At 55.1% G+C, this 19,922-nt stretch overlaps 1 protein-coding gene across 1 annotated transcript; it reads left to right on the forward strand.

The window, feature by feature from the left end:
- The first annotated feature begins 1,722 nt into the window (after window positions 1-1,722).
- LOC132387312 (potassium channel subfamily K member 4-like) lies at window positions 1,723-18,724 on the forward strand. Its single transcript, XM_059959670.1, has 6 exons — window positions 1,723-1,926; window positions 5,563-5,680; window positions 6,286-6,446; window positions 8,996-9,182; window positions 12,310-12,452; window positions 18,350-18,724. Exons 1-6 carry the CDS (start codon window positions 1,738-1,740, stop codon window positions 18,722-18,724), a joined length of 1,173 nt encoding a protein of 390 aa, XP_059815653.1. The 5' UTR covers window positions 1,723-1,737.
- The last annotated feature ends 1,198 nt before the right edge of the window (window positions 18,725-19,922 follow it).

Below are 19,922 nucleotides of genomic sequence, written 5' to 3' on the forward strand. Positions count from 1 at the left end.
TGGCGGTGCTCAGGGCTTCCTTCATCGTGTCTGTAGCTTCCTCTCGGTTTTCATCGAGGCAGGCAAGCCTCCAAACCCTACCACGAGGTTGAGGTCCTCTTGGAGGTGCCCCGTCCCTCGAGCCCCAGCAAAGCCCTGGTTGGAGCATAGCAGGCTGAGGAGGGTCCTTACAGAGATTCATAAAGCTCTGAGGGGTTCCCACAGAGGCCGAGTCAGAGGCTTCCATTTCCTCGGGGTAGGCAAGTCCAGAATGGAAGGGCGCAGGTTCAGAGCGAGGTGGATGGGGGGGGCGGACTAAGATTAAAAGGGGAACCTCACTCAGACGGTGGTGGGTGTATGGAACGAGCTGCTAGAGGAAGTGGTTGGGGTGGGTGCAACGAGGGCGATTTTGGACAGGGGCATGGGTAGGAATGGGGCTAGTAACGACCGGCTGAGTTGGGCCAAAGGGCCAGTTTCTGTACAGTACGATTCTGTAATGGGCGGACTCTCGGCAGGCTGCCCAGCACGGGGGGGGGGGGGGGTGCGCGGTTAAGGAGATAAATGTTACCATTCACACAATATCTCCTCTCTCTCCCCCTCTTCTTCGCCATCTCTCCTCTCCCCCTCTCTCTCTCTCCCCCTCTCTCTCTCTCCCCCTCTCTCCGTTTCCCCCCTCCTCCCCTCCCTCCCTTTCCCCCCTCCTCCCCTCCCCTCCCCTCCCTCCCCTTTCTCCCCTCCTCTCCCTCCCCTTCTCCCCTCCTCCTCCCCTCCCCTTTCCCCTCCTCCTCCCCTCCCCTTTCCCCTCCCTCCCCTTCCCCTCCCTCCATCCCCTCCCCTCTTTCCCCCTCCATTCCCCTCCCACCCCATCTCCCCCTCCCCTTCTCTCCTCCTCCCTCTCCCTTCTCCCCTCCCCCTCCTCCCCAAATCCCTTTCCCCCTCCCATCCTCCCCTCTCCCTCCCTCTCCCCTCCCCATTCTCCCCCTCTCTCCCTTCCCTTCTCCCTTCCTCCCCATCCTCCCCTCTCCCTCCCTCCCCCTCTCCCCACCCCTTCTTCCTCCCTCCCCTCCCTCCTTTCCCTTCTCCCCTCCCTCCTCCCCTCTCCCCTCCCTCCTTTCCCTTCTCCCCTCTCCCTTCTCCCCCTCCCTCCTCCCCTCCCTCCTTTCCCTTCTCCCCTCTCCCTTCTCCCCCTCCCTCCTCCCCTTCTCCCCTCCTCCTCCCCTCCCCTTCCCCTCCTCCTCCCCTCCCCTTCCCCTCCTCCTCCCCTCCCCTTTCCCCTCCTCCTCCCCTCCCCTTTCCCCTCCTCCTCCCCTCCCCTTTCCCCTCCTCCTCCCCTCCCCTTTCCCCTCCCTCCCCCTTCCCCTCCCTCCATCCCCTCCCCTCTTTCCCCCTCCATTCCCCTCCCTCCCCATCTCCCCCTCCCCTTCTCTCCTCCTCCCTCTCCCTTCTCCCCTCCCCCTCCTCCCCAAATCCCTTTCCCCCTCCCATCCTCCCCTCTCCCTCCCTCTCTCCCCTCCCCATTCTCCCCCCTCTCCCTTCCCTTCTCCCTTCCTCCCCATCCTCCCCTCTCCCCACCCCTTCTTCCTCCCTCCCCTCCCTCCTTTCCCTTCTCCCCTCTCCCTTCTCCCCCTCCCTCCTCCCCCCTCTCCCCCTCCCTCCTTTCCCTTCTCCCCTTTCCCTTCTCCCCCTCCCTCCTCCCCTCTTCCCTCCCCCTCCTGTCTGCGCTCCCCACGGTGGGGGTGCAGAAGCAGGGCTGGCGTGATGCAGCGGCGGACGGTGCTGGCCATTCTGCTGGTGGTCCTCACCTACCTGGTGGTGGGGGCGGCGCTGTTCCGTCTGCTCGAGCAGCCCTTCGAGCGGGAGCAGTGGGCGCGGGCGGCCGGGGCGCGGGAGATGTTCCTGCGGGAGCACCGCTGCGTGGACGCGGCTCAGCTCGACCTGCTGCTGGAGGTGAGAGCCCATCGCGCCGGGCTGCGGGCCCTTTGGCCCACGGGGCTGTGCCAGCCCTCTTGCCGACTTAACTAGACGTCAAGCCGCGAGTAATCCATTTCCCTGCCCGCCCGCCACACATAAACGTCTCTCTCCCACTGCCTGGCGGTCCACTTCAGCCCCCCACCACACCCTACAGACAGAGAAGTTGCCCCAAACACCCGTCCCGCCCTGGGAAAGAGAGTCTCCGACCTCCTCCTCTATCTGTGCCTCGGAATTTTTGTAAACCTTCCCTCGGCCTCCTCCACTCCAGGGAAAACATCCCAAGATTTTCCAATATATGCTCAGTGGCTGCCTTATCAGGTACGCCCACTTCAGGGTCCGACGTGTTGTGCATTCAGAGATGTTCTTCCGCACACCGCTGTTGTAACGTGTGGTTATTCGAGTTACTGTCGCCTTCCTGTCAGCTCGAACCAGTCCGGCCGTTCTCCCCCTACCTCTCTCATTAACGGGGCGTTTTCCCCCACAGAACTGCCCCTCGCTGGATGTTTTTTGTTTCTCGCACCGTTATCTGTAAACTCCAGAGACTGGTGTGCGTGGAAACCCCAGGAGATCAGCAGTTTCTGAGATACTCAAACCACCCCATCTGGCACCAACATTCATCCCACGGTCAAAGTCACTTCGATCCCCCTTCCTCCCCACTTCTGACGATTCCCCTGAGCAGCAACTGAGCCTCTTGACCATGCCCGCGTGCTTTTACGCATCGGGTTGCTGCCACGTGATTGGCCGACTAGATGTTTGCATTAGCGAGCGGGTGTACCTAATAAAGTGGCCACTGAGTGTAGAAGATAGAGCGGAACATCAGAGTGCAGACCCTTCGGCCCACAATGTCGAGCCTACATTTTAACCTACTCTGGGATCGATCTGACCCTCTTCCCTCCCACATAGCCCTCCGTTTTTCTGTCGTTCATGAGGCTCTCTAAGAGCCTCGGAGATCGTAGTGGGGCGACGCGGTTGGGTAGTGGTCAGCGTCGCGGTTCACAGTACCAGAGACCCGAGTTCAGTTCCCGCCGCTGTCCGTAAGGACTCAGGTCCCCGATGACCTTTCGGGCCCTTTTTACACACCTGTCTCTGTAAATGTCCTGAATTGTGGGAAGTTCCCATCTACAGATGCGCTGGGCTGTCCGCACCCCTCTCTGCAGAGTCCTGTGATTGAGGGAGGGACAGTTCCCGTACCGGGCAGTGATACAGTCAGTCAGGATGCCCTCAATCATGCCCCTGCGATTGAGGGAGGTACAGTTCCCGTACCGGGCAGTGATACAGTCAGTCAGGATGCTCTCAATCATGCCCCTGCGATTGAGGGAGGTACAGTTCCCGTACCGGGCAGTGATACAGTCAGTCAGGATGCCCTCAATCATGCCCCTGCGATTGAGGGAGGTACAGTTCCCGTACTGGGCAGTGATGCAGCCAGTCAGGATGCCCTCAATCATGCCCCTGCGATTGAGGGAGGTACAGTTCCCGCACCGGGTGGTGATGCAGCCAGTCGGGATGCTCTCAATCATGCCCCTGCGATTGAGGGAGGTACAGTTCCCATACTGGGCAGTGATACAGCCAGTCAGGATGCTCTCAATCGTGCCCCTGTAGAAAGTCCTGGGGATTTGGGGGCCCACACCAAACTTCCTCAACCATCTGAGGTGACAGAGACGCTGTTGTGTACACAGCCGGTGTGTACAGACCACGTGAGATCCTCGGTGATGTGGATGCCGAGGAACTTGAAGCTGTTCACCCTCCAAATCTGAAAGTAAGCATGCAGGTACAGCAGGCAACAAGGGGAGTTGAGTATAGGAGCAAAGAGGTCCTTCTGCAGTTGTACAGGGCCCTGGTGAGACCACACCTGGAGTATTGTGTGCAGTTTTGGTCTCCAAATTTGAGGAAGGACATTCTTGCTATTGAGGGAGTGCAGTGTAGGTTCACAAGGTTAATTCCCGGGATGGCGGGACTGTCATATGTTGAAAGATTGGAGCGACTGGGCCTGTATACACTGGAATTTAGAAGGCCGAGAGGGGATCTGATTGGAACATATAAGATTACTAAGGGAATGGACACGCTAGAGGCAGGAAGCATGTTCCTGATGTTGGGGGAGTCCAGAACCAGAGGCCACAGTTTAAGAATAAGGGGAAGGCCATTTAGAACGGAGTTGAGGAAAAACTTTTCCCCCCAGAGAGTTGTGGATCTGTGGAATGCTCTGCCTCAGAAGGCAGTGGAGGCCAATTCTCTGGATGCTTTCAAGAAAGAGTTAGATAGAGCTCTTAAAGATAGCGGGGTCAAGGGATATGGGGAGAGGGCAGGAACGGGGTACTGATTGTGGATGATCAGCCATGATTGCAGTGAATGGCAGAGCTGGCTAGAAGGGCTGAATGGCCTACTCCTGCACCTATTGCCTGTTGTCTTATCTATTGAGGTAAATATGGGTGAGCCTGACTCCATTCCTCCTGTAGTCCACAACCAGCTCCCTTGCTCTTGCGACACTGAGGGAGAGGCTGTTTTCTTGCACTGGCGATGACTTCCTCCCCGTAGGCTTCCTCCTCTTTCCTCCTTGCATCTGGGACTATCGGAGGATAGTGCCGCAATTCGAGCTTCTCCGGGTCCCCACTGCCAGGCCCGGCCATCTTCTCACAGCACCCAGCGGGTCCCGCACCACCAGCTTCGGGAGCCAGATCCCTTGCTCTCCGCACAGGGAGCGGAGGGCGGGTGTGCCAGAGCCGGGCACGTCAGAGGGCATTTAAGAGACAAGAAAATGGGGGAGTGGCCGGCAGGCGGCGTAGTGGCGCCCGTGTCGGCCCCCGGGTTCGAATCCGGCCGGCTCCTCGTGCGCTGGGCCATGGCGCTGGAGAAATGGCGGGAGTGCGCCCTAAGGCCCGGAGAGGAACAGCTAATGAGGCGGGGTTGCTCTCCGAGCAGCTACCCGCTCTTTCACCGTTCACCTCTTGAGGCAACCCGCCGGTCATGACCTCACTGCACTAAAACGCACTCTGAGAAACTTCTCTCTTGTAAAAATTGTGCTTATATTAATGCCGGACCTCCCAGTGGCCACCTTTAATCCCTCTTCCCACTCAGGTGAGGCCACCCTCAGTTTGGAGGGGCAACACCTTATATTCTGTCTGGGTAGTGTCCAACCTGAACATCGATTTCTCAAACTTCCAGTAATGCCCCCCACCCCTCCTCCATCATTCCCCACCCCTCCTCCATCATTCCCCACCCCCTTTTTCCACTCCCACCTCATCTCCTTCCTGCCCACACCCTTCCTCCATTTTCCTTTCTTCCCTGGCCTTCTGTCCCTCTCACCAATCGACCTCCCAGCTCCTTGACTTCATCCCTCCCCACCCTCCAGGTTTCGCCTGCTGCCCCCCTCCCCTCCTCCCACTTCTAAATCTACTCCCCGCCTCCTCTTCCTCCTTGCGGAGGGGCCCCGGCCCGAAGCGCTCGCCGTTTACTCTTTTCCGCAGATGCTGGCCGGCTGGCCGAGATCTTCCGGCACTTTGTTGATGAGTGGCCCTCCCGCCTGCCCGCTGATGCGACGGGGAGTGTTTGTTTGTAGATTGGGCTGGTGCCGACGTCAATAAACTCAGCTCTGATCCTTTCCCTCGCCGGCCGCAGCAAGTGCTGATGTCGCTCGACGCGGGCATCGACCCCATCGCCAACTCCACTGACCTCACCAGCAACTGGGACCTCAGCAGTGCCTTCTTCTTCGCTGGGACAGTCATCACCACCATCGGTACGGCGTGCGGGGGGTGGGGGGGTGGTGTCCTCGTTCACCCGCGGCTCCCCCCCACCCCAACGCGCCCTCTAACTCGGATTTTATTTTCTGCACTGAAGCATCGCCTGCGTCGACGGCCACCGCCAGCCGAGGACGTGCCGGGGGGGAGGGGGAGGGGGTCGCCAAGCTTCCCGGCGCCAATGTGGCATTACCCGTCGTTCTCTGCAGGGCTACCCCCCCCCCCCCCCGCTTACTCAAGTAAAAACATCGACCCCACCCCTCCCAGAGACGTTGGTTGAGAGTCCATCCAAAACAAAAACTGCCCATCCCAACACTTTCGTATTTTCACAACAGCAAAACAAACCCCCCTTTAACTCCCACCCACCCTCCCGTGCACAGAGGCGGGCCCCCGACCCCCAGCCCCTGGCTCATGCCTGCAGATGTTGGGGCCTCTGACCCCCGGACAGGTCGGCCCAGGAGATCCGGCCTTCAGGCCTCGGCCTCTGAACTTTGACCTTCCGGGAGTTCCCCCCCCCCACCCGCAGTGGCCGACCCTGCGTTTGACCCGGGAAACCGGCCCCCTGGATATGAAGCTGACCCTAACAGCAGTTCTTGTCTTCCAGGATTCGGGAACATCTCCCCGAAGACGGACGAGGGCAGGATGCTGTGCATCGTCTACGCGCTGGTGGGAATCCCGATGTTCGGCTCCCTCCTGGCCGGAGTGGGCGACCAGCTGGGATCCGCCCTCGGGCAGCTGATCGGAAAAGTGGAGGAGATCTTCCTGGTGAGTCGCCGCGGCTGTGGGGGAGGGTGCAGGCCTCTGGGCCCACCTGCTCCCCGCGCTCTCTCCGTCTCCCCCATGCCCCGTTCCCTCTCCGTGCGGGAGCGAGCTTCACGTTCTCAGCCCGATCCAGTGGAATCCCCCCCTCGGATTTATTGGTCATTACCGATTGAGATAGGGCGCAGAACGGGCCCTTCCGGAACTTCGAGCTGTGCCGCCCAGCGACCCCACGATTTAACCCCAGCCTAATCACGGGACAATCTGCAATGACCAATTAACCCACGTCTTCGGACTGTGGGAGGAAACCGGAGCACCCGGAGGAAACCCACGCGGTCCCGGGGGGGGGGGGGGACACGTACAAACTCCTCACGGGCAGCGTCGGGAATTGAACCCGGGTCCCCCTGTACTGTGAAGCATCGTGCTAATTCTGACATCGCCGCGCCGTGTCCACGGTCAGACTATGAGGAGAGATTGAGTCGCCAGGGACTGTACTCACTGGAATTCCGAAGGGTGAGAGGAGATCTGATCGAAACATACGAATTATGAAAGGGATAGATAAGATAGAGGCAAGAAAGTTGTTTCCACCGGGAGGTGAGACTAGAACGAGGGGACACAGCCTCAAGATTCGGTGGAGTAGATTGAGGACGGAGATGAGGAGGAACTGCTTTTCCCAGAGAGTGGGGAATCTGTGGAATTCTCTGCCCAATGAAGCAGTGGAGGCTGCCTCAGTAAATATATTTAAGATAAAGTTGGATAGGTTTTTGCCTAGAAGGGGAATTGAGGGTGATGGGGAAAAGGCAGGTAGGTGGAGATGAGTCCGTGGCCAGATCAGCCACGATCTTATTGAATGGCGGGGCAGGCTCAACGGGCCAGATGGCCGACTCCTGCTCCAGTTTCTTGTGTTCTACTGTAAGGAGTTCGTACGTTCTCCCTGTGACCGCGTGGGTTTCCTCCCACGGTCCAAAGACCTATCGTTTGGTAGGTATGTCTTATTTGGTCACGTGGGCAGCGCAGGCTCACTGGGCTGGAGGGGACTGTCCCCGAGCTGTATCTCTCTCTAAATTAAAAATAGGTCCTTGGTTCTCTCTCCTCCGACAAGCTGCTTCTTTGCCCAATGTGCAAACCTCCTTCAGTCTCCGGGAAAGCCCTTCACCACACGCTCAACCCCCAGCCTCATCCCACTCAATCACTTCTCCAGTGCTCCGCGCGCACGAGACAGAAACCGAGTGGTTTGGCCCGACCCACAGGGAAAGAGGTCTTCTCGCCCTGTCCTTTGATGCCCCGACCGGTCAGGAAACGATCAGCTTCTGCCTTAAATACACCCATGGACTTGCCCTCCACCGCAGTCTGTGGCAGAGCGTTCCACAGACTCACCACTCTCTGGCTGAAAAAATTCCTCCTTATCTCAGTTCTAAAGGGTCGCCCCTCAATTTTGAGGCTGTGCCCTCTAGATCTGGACGCCCCCAGCACAGGAAACATCCTCTCCACATCCACCCTATCCAGTCCTTTCAACATTCGGTGGGTTTCAATGAGATCCCCCGCATTCTTCTAAATTCCAGTGAGTACAGGCCCAAAGCTGCCAAACGCTCCTCATATGTTAACCCCTTCACTCCTGGAATCATCCTCGTGAACCTCCTCTGGACTCTCTCCAATGACAACACATCCTTTCTGAGATACGGGGCCCAGAACTGTTGACGATACTCCAAGTGTGGCCTGACTAGTGTCTTATAAAGGCTCAGCCTTATCTTTTTGTTTTTATATTCTATTCCCCTTGAAATAAATGCTAACATTACATTTGCCTCCTTTACCTCGGACTCAACCCATAAATTCACCTTCTGGGAGTCTTGCACGAGGACTCCTAAGTCCCTCTGCACCTCTGATATCTGAACCTTCTCCCCATTTAGATAACAGTCCGCACTATTGTTCCTTTTACCAAAATGCATCATCGTACATTTCCCAACACTGTATTCCATCTGCCACATTTTTGCCCATCCTTCCAATTTGTCCAAGTACTGCTGCAATCGCATTGCTTCCTCAGCACCACCTACCCCTCCACCTATCTTGGTATCATCTGCAAACTTTGCCACAAAACCATCCATTCCATTATCTAAATCACTGACAAACGATGTGAAAAGTAGCAGTTCCAATACTGACCCCTGAGGAACACCACTAGTCACCGGCAGCCAATCAGAAAAGAGCCCCTTTATTCCCACTCGCTGCCTCCTGCCTGTCAGCCATTTCTCTCTCCATGCCGGTATCTTTCCTGTAACGCCACAGGATTTTACCTTGTTAAGCAGCCTCGTGTGGCATCTTATCAAACGCCTTCTGAAAATCCAAGTAAATGACATCCACTGCCTCTCCTTTTTTCACCCTGCTTGTCGCTTCCTCGAAGAACCATCCCAGATTTGTCAGGCGAGATTTCCCTTCACGGGCAGGAGCTCCCTCTCCAATATGGCGTCTGCTAGTTGAGCGCTGGGATTGGGGGGGGGGGGGAGGAAGGTCTCAGACGGTCCTGGTAGCCTACCTCACCCCAGCCTCTCGTCCGGTTGCAGAAGTGGGAGGTCAGCCCGACGGCCATCCGCGTCCTCTCCACCCTCCTCTTCATCCTCATCGGCTGCCTGCTCTTCGTCTCCACCCCGGTCCTCATCTTCCAGTGGGTGGAGGGCTGGACCACGCTGGAGTCCGTCTACTTTGTGGTCGTCACCCTGACAACCATAGGGTTCGGGGATTACGTCGCAGGTGAGGTCTCGAGAGGCCCAGGGGGTGGTGGGTGTGGGGGAGATTGTCTTCCGCGCATTGCCTCATATCTGTATGTGGGCAAGGGGGTGAGATGTGGGCAGCGGGTTACAGCTGGTAGGATCAGCTCAAAGGGTCGAGTGGCCTCTTTCTCTGCAGATTGGGGTCCCACGACAGGATCCTAAAGGGGGAGTGTGGTGAGGGGGGGATAAAGGCTGAAATTGAGGCTGAGGCCTAGCTGGACAGGAAGGGAGCAGAGAAGAGGGCAAAGATCGGATTACCTGGGGGGGGAATGGGATGGAGGGGTGGTGGAAGTGTTTCAGATCTCCCTCATGGATAGGGTTGAGGGTGGTGGGTCGATGGAAGGAGACATCTTCCCAACCAGGCTGAGATTTGGGCCTAGTGGTGGAGGCTTTGCTCTTCTCTGGGCCCCGGTTTCGGCCCTCCTGCCCCTCTCTCAGGCAAGAGGAAAGGAGGTCAAAGTTCAAACTAAATTTATTATCAAAGTACATAGTTCGCTAAATACAACTCTGAGATTCATTTTTACAGAATCAGGTTTATTATCACTGGCATGTGACGTGAAATTTGTTAACTTTGCAGCAGCAGTTCAATGCTGTACATAAACTAGCAGAAAAAATAATAAATAAGTAATTAAAGTATACATATATTGAATAGATTGAAAAAAATGCAAAAAAACAAAAATACTGTATATTAAAAAAAGTGAGGTAATGTCCGAGGGTTCGATGTCCATTTATGAATCAGATGGCAGGGGGGAAGAAGCTGTTCCTGAATCGCTGAGTGTGTGTCTTCAGGCTCCTGTACCCCCTCCCTGATGGCAGAGGGGAAGAAGCTGTTGCTGAATCGTTGAGTGTGTGTCTTCAGGCTCCTGTACCCCCTCCCTGATGGCAGAGGGGAAGAAGCTGTTCCTGAATCGTTGAGTGTGTGCCCTCAGGCTCCTGTACCTCCTCCCTGATGGCGGAGGGGAAGAAGCTGTTCCTGAATCGTTGAGTGTGTGTCTTCAGGCTCCTGTACCTCCTCCCTGATGGCGGAGGGGAAGAAGCTGTTCCTGAATCATTGAGTGTGTGTCTTCAGGCTCCTGTACCTCCTCCCTGATGGCAGAGGGGAAGAAGCTGTTCCTGAATCACTGAGTGTGTGTCTTCAGGCTCCTGTACCCCCTCCCTGATGGCAGAGGGGAAGAAGCTGTTGCTGAATCGTTGAGTGTGTGTCTTCAGGCTCCTGTACCTCCTCCCTGATGGCAGAGGGGAAGAAGCTGTTCCTGAATCGCTGAGTGTGTGTCTTCAGGCTCCTGTACCCCCTCCCTGATGGCAGAGGGGAAGAAGCTGTTCCTGAATCGTTGAGTGTGTGCCCTCAGGCTCCTGTACCTCCTCCCTGATGGCGGAGGGGAAGAAGCTGTTCCTGAATCATTGAGTGTGTGTCTTCAGGCTCCTGTACCTCCTCCCTGATGGCGGAGGGGAAGAAGCTGTTCCTGAATCGTTGAGTGTGTGTCTTCAGGCTCCTGTACCTCCTCCCTGATGGCAGAGGGGAAGAAGCTGTTCCTGAATCACTGAGTGTGTGTCTTCAGGCTCCTGTACCCCCTCCCTGATGGCAGAGGGGAAGAAGCTGTTGCTGAATCGTTGAGTGTGTGTCTTCAGGCTCCTGTACCCCCTCCCTGATGGCAGAGGGGAAGAAGCTGTTCCTGAATCGTTGAGTGTGTGCCCTCAGGCTCCTGTACCTCCTCCCTGATGGCGGAGGGGAAGAAGCTGTTCCTGAATCGTTGAGTGTGTGTCTTCAGGCTCCTGTACCTCCTCCCTGATGGCGGAGGGGAAGAAGCTGTTCCTGAATCATTGAGTGTGTGTCTTCAGGCTCCTGTACCTCCTCCCTGATGGCGGAGGGGAAGAAGCTGTTCCTGAATCGTTGAGTGTGTGTCTTCAGGCTCCTGTACCTCCTCCCTGATGGCAGAGGGGAAGAAGCTGTTCCTGAATCACTGAGTGTGTTCCTTCAGGCTCCTGTACCTCCTCCCTGATGGTAACAGTGAGAAAAGGGCATGTCCTGGGTGACGGGGGTCCTTAATAATGGACGCTGCCTTTCTGAGACACCGCTCCCTGAAGATGTCCTGGGTACTTTGTAGGCTGGTACACAAGATGGAGCTGACTAGATTGACAACCTTCTGCAGCTTCTTTCGGTCTTGTGCAGTAGCCCCTCCCATACCAGACAGTGATGCAGCCTGTCAGAATGCTCTCCACGGTACAACTATAGAAGTTTTTGAGTGTATTTGTTGACATACCAAATCCCTTCAAACTCCTAATGAAGTATAGTCACTGTCTTGCCTTCTTTATAACTGCAGCAGTATGTTGGGACCAGGTTAGGTCCTCAGAGATCTTGACACCCAGGAGATTGAAACTGCTCACTCTCTCCACTTCTGATCCCTCGATGAGGATTGGTATGTGTTTTTTCCTCTTACCCTTCCTGAAGTCCACAATCAGCTCTTTTGTCTCACTGACGTTGAGTGCCAGGTTGTTGCTGAGGCACCACTCCACTGATTGCCATATCTCACTCCTGTACGCCCTCTCGTCACCAACTGAGATTCTACCAGCAATGGTTGTATCATCAGCAATTTATAGATATTATTTGAGCTATGCCTGGCCACACAGTCATGGGTTTGGAGAGAGTAGAGCAGTGGGCTAAGCACACACCCCTGAGGTGCACCAGTGTTGATCATCAGCGAGGAGGAGATACTATCACCAATCCGCACAGATTGAGGTCTTCCGGTTAGGAATTCGAGGATCCAATTGCAGAGGGAGGTACAGAGGCCCAGGTTCTGCGACTTCTCAATCAGGATTGTGGGAATGATGGTGTTAAATGCTGAGCTACAGTTGATGAACAGCATCCTGACGGAGGTGTTTGTGTTGTGCAGGTGGTCTGAAGTCACGTGGAGAGCCATTGAGATTGAGGTTCTGTGTGGGCCTTTGTCTCTAGGCCCAGACCAAGGCACAGAATTGGGCCTGGAGTGTGGGCTCTCACCCCTTGAGAACTGAGATTTCTTTTTTTAAGTATCCTGGGACGGAATTTCAAATCTCTGATTCTGGTAGGTGCTGAGGTTGTTAATTCTTTTCTCCCTCTCTCTGAACAGGCGGGGATGCCCGGCGGGGTTACAAGGCCTGGTACAAACCCCTGGTCTGGTTCTGGATCGTCCTGGGCCTCGCCTACTTCGCCGCCATTCTGTCGATGATAGGGGACTGGCTCCGGGTGCTGTCCAGGAGGACCCGCGAGGAGGTAATGTTGCCCTGACTCCCCTCGCCGGCCTGGGCTCGGTTGTCGGCAGGGGACGGGGCGGGGTTGACTCACGGGTCTGCTCGGGGGCAGATCAAAGGCCGCTCGCCGGGCCTAAGGCGGAAGAGGGAGCCTCGTGAATGCGTGATCGGAGGGAGGAGGTTGGCGTCCGGCTCTCCCGTACGCCCCCTCCCTCTCCTGGAGTCTGGGGGGGGGGGGTACAGGGCACCGAGAGCTATTTGACTACTGAAGGTGTGTCTCCATCGTCACTTGCACCTCCACGCCGAGTGATGTTGACACCCAGAGCCCTCACGGATTAGAGTCAGCTTGGTAAACGCCTTCCTTTCTGTCCTGTCTACCTCTGGATGCCATTTTGAGGGGCCCCTGCAGTTGTGTTCCAACGTCCCCATCCCACAACGTCCCTCAGGGCCCGACCATCCCCTGTGAACTGGGCTTCCCAAGAGGTAGCACTTTGCACTTTGCACTTTGGCCAAATCAAACCCCATTTGCCACCCCTTGGCCCAGTTCCCCAGCTGTTCAGGACCCCTCTGTAAACCCTGATGGCTGTCTTTGCTGCCAGCGACCCCTTTTGTAGTTTTCAGTACTCCCCGGCCTCATCGTAGGGGTTCGGAGTCTCGCCTGCCTCGATGATCCAGAGACCCTACTGGCTGGAGTCAGGGCTTTGTACTTTGACCCTTGGTAGGGTCACCCATGCCAAGCAGGTCAAAGGGCAGAGGTCAGACTGAGAGTGGCCCATCGGTCCTCCAGGTTTGGAGCTGACAACCCCGGCTGGTCAGACAAAGCGGTTATGGAATCAGCAATGAAGAATCCTTCTGCATCTGAGTGTGACGGTATTCCCGAGTCTCCACCCGAGACTTGCAGGAATGAAAACTGAGAAGAGAGCTGCCGACGTGATGAAGACCCGCCCCGTGTGTCGGGCAGCAACCTTGCCGCCTCTTTGGCGTTTGCCGCCAGCTCGACCCCCAGCCCAGCACGGGCAGAAAGCCTGCGAGGACCCGAGACCTCTCGCTCTGACGCCCCGGGCACCGCCAGAGATGGAGGACCTTCCCTGCTGCCCGAAACACCCGCGACCCAGCGGAGAGTAAGCGAGTGAATAGTTTCTTTCAACATCTTGAAGCACGATATCAAGGAAGACCAAAATCAGCACCTTCAACTGAAATGTTGAAGCGGGGCTCCCGTACCTGGAAACTGACGCAGAAGACACTACAGAAACTGTATTTCTTCATCAACCAGCGCCCGAGAAGAACCCTGAATTGACCAAGTGACCAACCAGGACTCCATAGAGATACAAATACGCAAATGGAGACCCGCCAGCCACACCTCGAGGAAACCAACCAACATCGTCGGCAGGCAGGCATTGAAACGGAGTCCCCAAGGAAAGAGGAGAAAGGGACGTCCAGGGAACACTCGGAGGAGAGACGCCGAGGCTGAAATTAGATGTCGGGGGCACACGAGGACACTACAGCACAGTACAGGCCCTTCAGCCCGCCATGTTGTGCCGACCCATATAATCCTTAAAAAAAGTACTACCCCATAACCCTCCATTTTTCTTTCATCCATGTGCCTGTCCAAGAGGCTCTTAAATACCCCTAATGTTTTAGCCTCCACCACCATCCCTGGCAAGTCAATCCAGGCACTCACAACCCTCTGTGTAAAAAAACTTACCCCTGATGTCTCCCGTAAACTTCCCTCCCTTAATTTTGTACCTATGCCCTCTGGTGTTTGCTATTGGTGCCCTGGGAAACAGGTACTGACTATCCACCCTATCTATGCCCCTCATAGTCTTGTAGACCTCTATCAAGTCCCCTCTCATTCTTCTACGCTCCAAAGAGAAAAGTCCCAGCTCTACTAACCTTGCTTCATATGACTTGTTCTCCAAACCAGGCAACATCCTGGTAAATCTCCTCTGCACCCTCCCCACAGCTTCCACATCCTTCCGATAATGAGGTGACCAGAATTGAACACAATACTCTCAGTGCGGTCTCACCAGAGATTTGTAGAGTTGCAACATGACCTCTCTACTCTTGAACTCAATCCCCCTGTTAATGAAGCCTAGCATCCCATAGGCCTTCTCAACTACCCTATCAACCTGCGCAGCGACCTTGAGGGATGTATGGATTTGAACCCCAAGGTCCCTTTATTCATCCACACTCTTAAGTAACCGACCATTAATCCTGTACTCAGTCTTCTGGTTTGTCCTTCCAAAATGCATCACCTCACACTTGTCCGGATTAAACTCCATCTGCCACTCTTCTGCCCAACTCACTCCTGGTCCAACCTCGAGAAACTGGCTCCAGGACGGAGGGCGACGGACATGGAATGACCTCGATGGGAGAAAAAAGATCAGAGTTAGAGGTGGCTTCCTGAAAGTGATGCCAGGCAGACAGGGTGGGGGAGAAGGCATTTGGCTTGTCTGGGATTCAAGGCGTTGGAAAGCCATGCTGCAGTTATCCAAGATGTTAGTGAGGGTCGCACTTGGAGTGTTCTCTACGCTTTCGGTTACCCTGTTACATTGTTGGCAGAATCTCAGATGGCGACGAGAGGGCGTACAGGAGCGAGATCTACCAGCTGGCTGAGTGGAGTCGCAGCAACAACCTGGCACTCAACATCCATAAGACCAAAGAGCTGACTGTGGACTCCACGAAGGGTAAGATGAAGGAACACATACCAAACCTCATAGAGGGATCAGAAATGGAGAGATTGAGTAGCTTCAAGTTCCTGGGTGTCAAGATCTCTGAGGATCTAACCTGGTCCCAACATATCGATGCAGTTATAAAGAAGGCATGACAGCGACTATACTTCATTAGGAGTTTGAAGAGATTTGGTATGTCAACAAAAACACTGAAAAACTTCTATAGATGTACCATGGAGAGCATTCTGACAGGCTGCATCACTGTCTGGGATGGGGGGGGGGGCTACTGCACAGGACCGAAGGAAGCTGCAGAGGGTTGAAAATCCAGTCAGCTGCATCTTGGGCACCAGCCTACAAAGTACCCGGGACATCTTCAGGCAGCGGCGTCTCAGAAAGGCAGCGTCCCCGGCACCCAGGACATGCCCTTTTCTCACTGTTACCATCAGGGAGGAGATACAGGAGCCTGAAGACACACACTCAACGATTTAGGAACAGCTCCTTCCCCTCTGCCATCAGGGAGGAGGTACAGGAGTCTGAAGACACACACTCAACGATTCAGGAACAGCTTCTTCCCCCCTGCCATCAGGGAGGAGGTACAGGAGCCTGAAGACACACACTCAACGATTTAGGAACAGCTCCTTCCCCTCTGCCATCAGGGAGGAGGTACAGAAGCCTGAAGACACACACTCAACGATTCAGGAACAGCTTCTTCCCCTCTGCCATCAGGGAGGAGGTACAGGAGCCTGAAGACACACGCTCAACAATTCAGGAACAGCTTCTTCCCCTCTGCCATCAGGGAGGAGGTACAGGAGCCTGAAGACACACACTCAACGATTTAGGAACAGCTCCTTCCCCTCTGCCATCAGGGAGGAGGTACAGAAGCCTGAAGACACACACTCAACGATTCAGGAACAGCTTCTTCCCCTCTGCCATCAGGGAGGAGGTACAGGAGCCTGAAGACACACACTCAACGATTCAGGAACAGCCTCTTCCCCTCTGCCATCAGGGAGGAGGTACAGGAGCCTGAAGACACAAACGCAACGATTCAGGAACAGCCTCTTCCCCTCTGCCATCAGGGAGGAGGTACAGGAGCCTGAAGACACACACTCAACAATTCAGGAACAGCTTCTTCCCCTCTGCCATCAGGGAGGAGGTACAGGAGCCTGAAGACACACACTCAGCGATTCAGGAACAGCTTCTTCCCCTCTGCCATCAGGGAGGAGGTACAGGAGCCTGAAGACACACACTCAATGATTCAGGAACAGCTTCTTCCCCTCTGCCATCAGGGAGGAGGTACAGGAGCCTGAAGACACACACTCAACAATTCAGGAACAGCTTCTTCCCCTCTGCCATCAGGGAGGGGGTACAGGAGCCTGAAGACACACACTCAACAATTCAGGAACAGCTTCTTCCCCTCTGCCATCAGGGAGGGGGTACAGGAGCCTGAAGACACACACTCAACAATTCAGGAACAGCTTCTTCCCCTCTGCCGTCCGATTCCTGAATGGACATTGAACCCGTGAACACCACCTCACTTTTTTTTAATATACAGTATTTCTGTTTTTGCACATTTAAAAAAATCTATTCAATATACATAATTGATTTACTTGTGTAACCCCCTGGGTCGCCTCAGACTCACTCAGCTCGTTCCCGTCTAGGGGGAGCAGCCTTAGGCCCCGCCAAACTGGGTAATCAGCTGGTGTGGATGCTGTGTGATGTCCCCGCCTCGCCCCAAAACAGACAGTACACCATATGCGATTAAATGAGTACAATTTATAAAGGTTACTATAACTAAGTGATTAATAACGATACAGTATATATGAAGAAAAAAAATAAAGATAAGGCGCCAAACTTATCAAAGTCCAAACCACTTCGTGCACAACCGTTGGAGCTCAATTACTGAAGTCTTCTGGCCACCATTCGATCCCCTCCGAACTCCTCGACTCGCAGCTCAGGACCCTCCGAACTCCTCGACTCGCAGCTCAGGACCCTCCGAGTGGTCAACCAAGCACATCTAGCTTCATCCCCCCTCCTCAGAGTACCTCCCGGCCTCGGACCCCCGCTTGGGGTCCGGTCCTCGCCCAGCTTACAGCATTGCGTCCTCTCTCTCGACCCCCTCACGCCGATCTCCCCAAAAGCCCGTCAACAAAAGCTTACAGACTCAGAAGAAAGAACATTAATCCCCATTTGGTTTACAAAGGAATACAATTCTCCCAGCACTCTCTCGCAACAAAGAAACATTCCTGCTTTTAACAAAACAAAAGACACCATTTTGATTACATACACAGTAACAAAGAGAAAAGAAGAAACCCCCTTTGCACTTGTTTATTTATTATTATGTTTTATTTTATTTATTATTTCTTTTCTCTCTCTGCTAGATTATGTATGGCATTGAACTGCTGCTGCTAAGTTAACAAATTTCACGCCACATGCTGGTGATAATAAACCTGATTCTGTAAAAATGGGGTTAAGCGACAAAGAAGGTCTACAAGAGTACTTGAGTTATAGAGAGAGGTTGGGCATTTTCTTTAGAAATTTATAACTAGAACAGTGCTCCACGGGAACAGACGCTTGGGCCTATCTTGTCTACGCCAAGCATAGTGTCAAAATAAACGAAATCCCTTCGCCTTAACGTGATTCGTATCCCTCCACGCCGCGATTAGCGCGATGCCATTACAGCGCGGGGCATTCTGGAGTTCAGAGTTCGATTTTGGCACCGTTCTGTAAGGAGTCTCTGGACGTTTTGCCTGTGACAGCATGGGTTTCCTCCCACAGTCCAAGGACCGACCGGTTGGTAGGTTAATTGGCCCTTGTAAGTTGTCCCGTGATTGGGCTAGGGTTAATCGGGCCTGTCGGGGGTTGCCAGGGTGACGTGACTCGGACGGGTTGGAAGGACTCCGCCCTTATCGCTAATTAAGAATAAAAAATGAATTCCCTGCATATTCAACGAATATAGAATGTAAAGCATCAGACAGATCAGACCTTTCGGCCCACGATCGTTGTGCTAGCCTTCCCCCCACCCAACATTGCCCTCCGTTTTTCTTTCATCCTTCCTGGAAGGGGGTGACCTTCTTGAAGATGTTGAGAGTGGGGAACGTTCACGGGATTTTCCCTGTGTTTCCAGAATCAAAATGGCTGCACTAGGCCACAAAGTCTGGTAGTCAAATCGCCAGAAGTTGTCGGTGGGGTGGGGGGGAGGAGGTTCAGGTGTGTTGGCTCGAGTAACGCGGCCTTTCCCTCTCGGCAGGTCAGCGGATTCACGGCGCACGCTGCCCACTGGACCGCCAACATCGCCACCGATATCAAGACCTCCCACTGGGACCGCCTGCCCCCCCGGGAGGTCCCGCTGGGGCAGGAGGCTGTCCCCGAGAGCGAGGGGGCGGGAGCGAGATCGCCATCCTCACCGTCGCGCGCCGACTCCCCCCGCCCCGATTGCTCGCAGCCCATCGACTTCCTGGCAGAGAACCTGCTCTTCATCGACACTGAGGACTCGGAGCGCAGCCCCTCGCCCCTGGCCTGGGCCCGGGGCAGGATGCGGACTGGCAACAGCCCCCACCCTGCCCGGTCCAGGCCCCTGCTGGAGCCCTCTCTTAGGGCAAAGGACGGGGGCGAGAGCGGGTGATGAGGTGGCTGTGGGGGGGGTGGGGGAGGGGTGGTTTGGCAGAAAGGGCTCCTGAAATTCAGGGAGAGGGCACCAGGGCAAGGAGGAGGGAGTATGGGCACTCTGTTACCCTGGCAACAGTGTTAGAGGCCTGTTCTAGGCCCGGGAGCTGGCGTGGGACCCGATGCTCAGACTTCTTGGCTTAAGGGCAGGGCCTCCCTTGTTGAGTGGGGGTGGGGGTGGTTTTGATGTCTGAGTAGAGGGGAAGGGAGGGAGAGCCTGTGACCTGGGAACCTAGGCCCATGTTGTGTCCCAAGGCCTAGGTCCCATGTATCACCCCACACTTTTGTCCTATGTGTGTGTGTCCATCCACCCTACGCTGGTCCTGCATATGTGCCCTAGGCCTCTGCCGGTGCATGCATCCCCACACCATAGGCCCTCCCTCGCTCCTTTAACGTTACAATGTAAAGCAGAACAGAAATGGGCCCCTCGACCTACAATCTCTGCGCCGAGCTGACTGAACTCATTCCTCCTGCTCCACGGTGGCCACGCCCTTCCATTTCCTGGACATTCGTGAGCCTGCCTAACGGCCTCTGTCGTTTCTGCCTCCAACACCACCCCTGGCACTGCATTCCACGACCCTCCGCGTGGTAAAAAAAACTCCCCCCTCGCATCTCCTTCTCACCCTCAAGGCACGCCCTCTGATATTAGACATCTCTACCCTGGGGAGAAAGACCCCGACCGTCTAGCCCATCTCGTACTCACGTAACGCCTGTTACGCTGTTGGCATTGAGGGCAGCCATGATGGCCTGCCTGTGCAGTTGCAAACAGATGTAGAAAGATTTTTCATTGCTGTTTGTCTTATTAGTTTCATTTTTGACCACAGGGTCGTTGGCCCCGAACCTGGAGGACCAGGTGGGCCACCTCCAGTCTGACCTCTACCCTTTGACCTGTCCGGCATGGGGTGACCATACCAAGAGCCAAAGCACAGAGCCCTGACTCCAGCCAACACAGCCCTCCAGGTCATCGAGGCAGGCAAGCCTCCAAACCCTACGATGAGGTTGAGGTCCTCTTGGAGGTTTCCTGCCTCTGCTGCTCATAGTTTCCGTGAATTGCATAACGTTATAATCCCGGGTTTCTGCAAAAGGTGAAGAAGGCGGGTGTGATGATCTTTTAGGAGTCACTAGACCCTGCAATGGTTCCGGAAGACTGGAAAATT

The sequence above is a fragment of the Hypanus sabinus genome, unplaced genomic scaffold (genome assembly GCF_030144855.1).
Source record: "Hypanus sabinus isolate sHypSab1 unplaced genomic scaffold, sHypSab1.hap1 scaffold_1731, whole genome shotgun sequence".
In the NCBI taxonomy this organism is placed as follows: domain Eukaryota; kingdom Metazoa; phylum Chordata; class Chondrichthyes; order Myliobatiformes; family Dasyatidae; genus Hypanus; species Hypanus sabinus.

What these genes read in the sequence shown, in the direction of transcription:
- LOC132387312 (XM_059959670.1), top strand. Translation starts at nt 1,738, where the DNA reads ATGCAGCGGCGGACGGTGCTGGCCATTCTGCTGGTGGTCCTCACCTAC. An exon ending in AGCTCGACCTGCTGCTGGAG is followed by an intron (nt 1,927 to 5,562) that starts GTGAGAGCCCAT and finishes CGCCGGCCGCAG; the next exon opens with CAAGTGCTGATGTCGCTCGA. An exon ending in CCAGGAGGACCCGCGAGGAG is followed by an intron (nt 12,453 to 18,349) that starts GTAATGTTGCCC and finishes CCCTCTCGGCAG; the next exon opens with GTCAGCGGATTCACGGCGCA.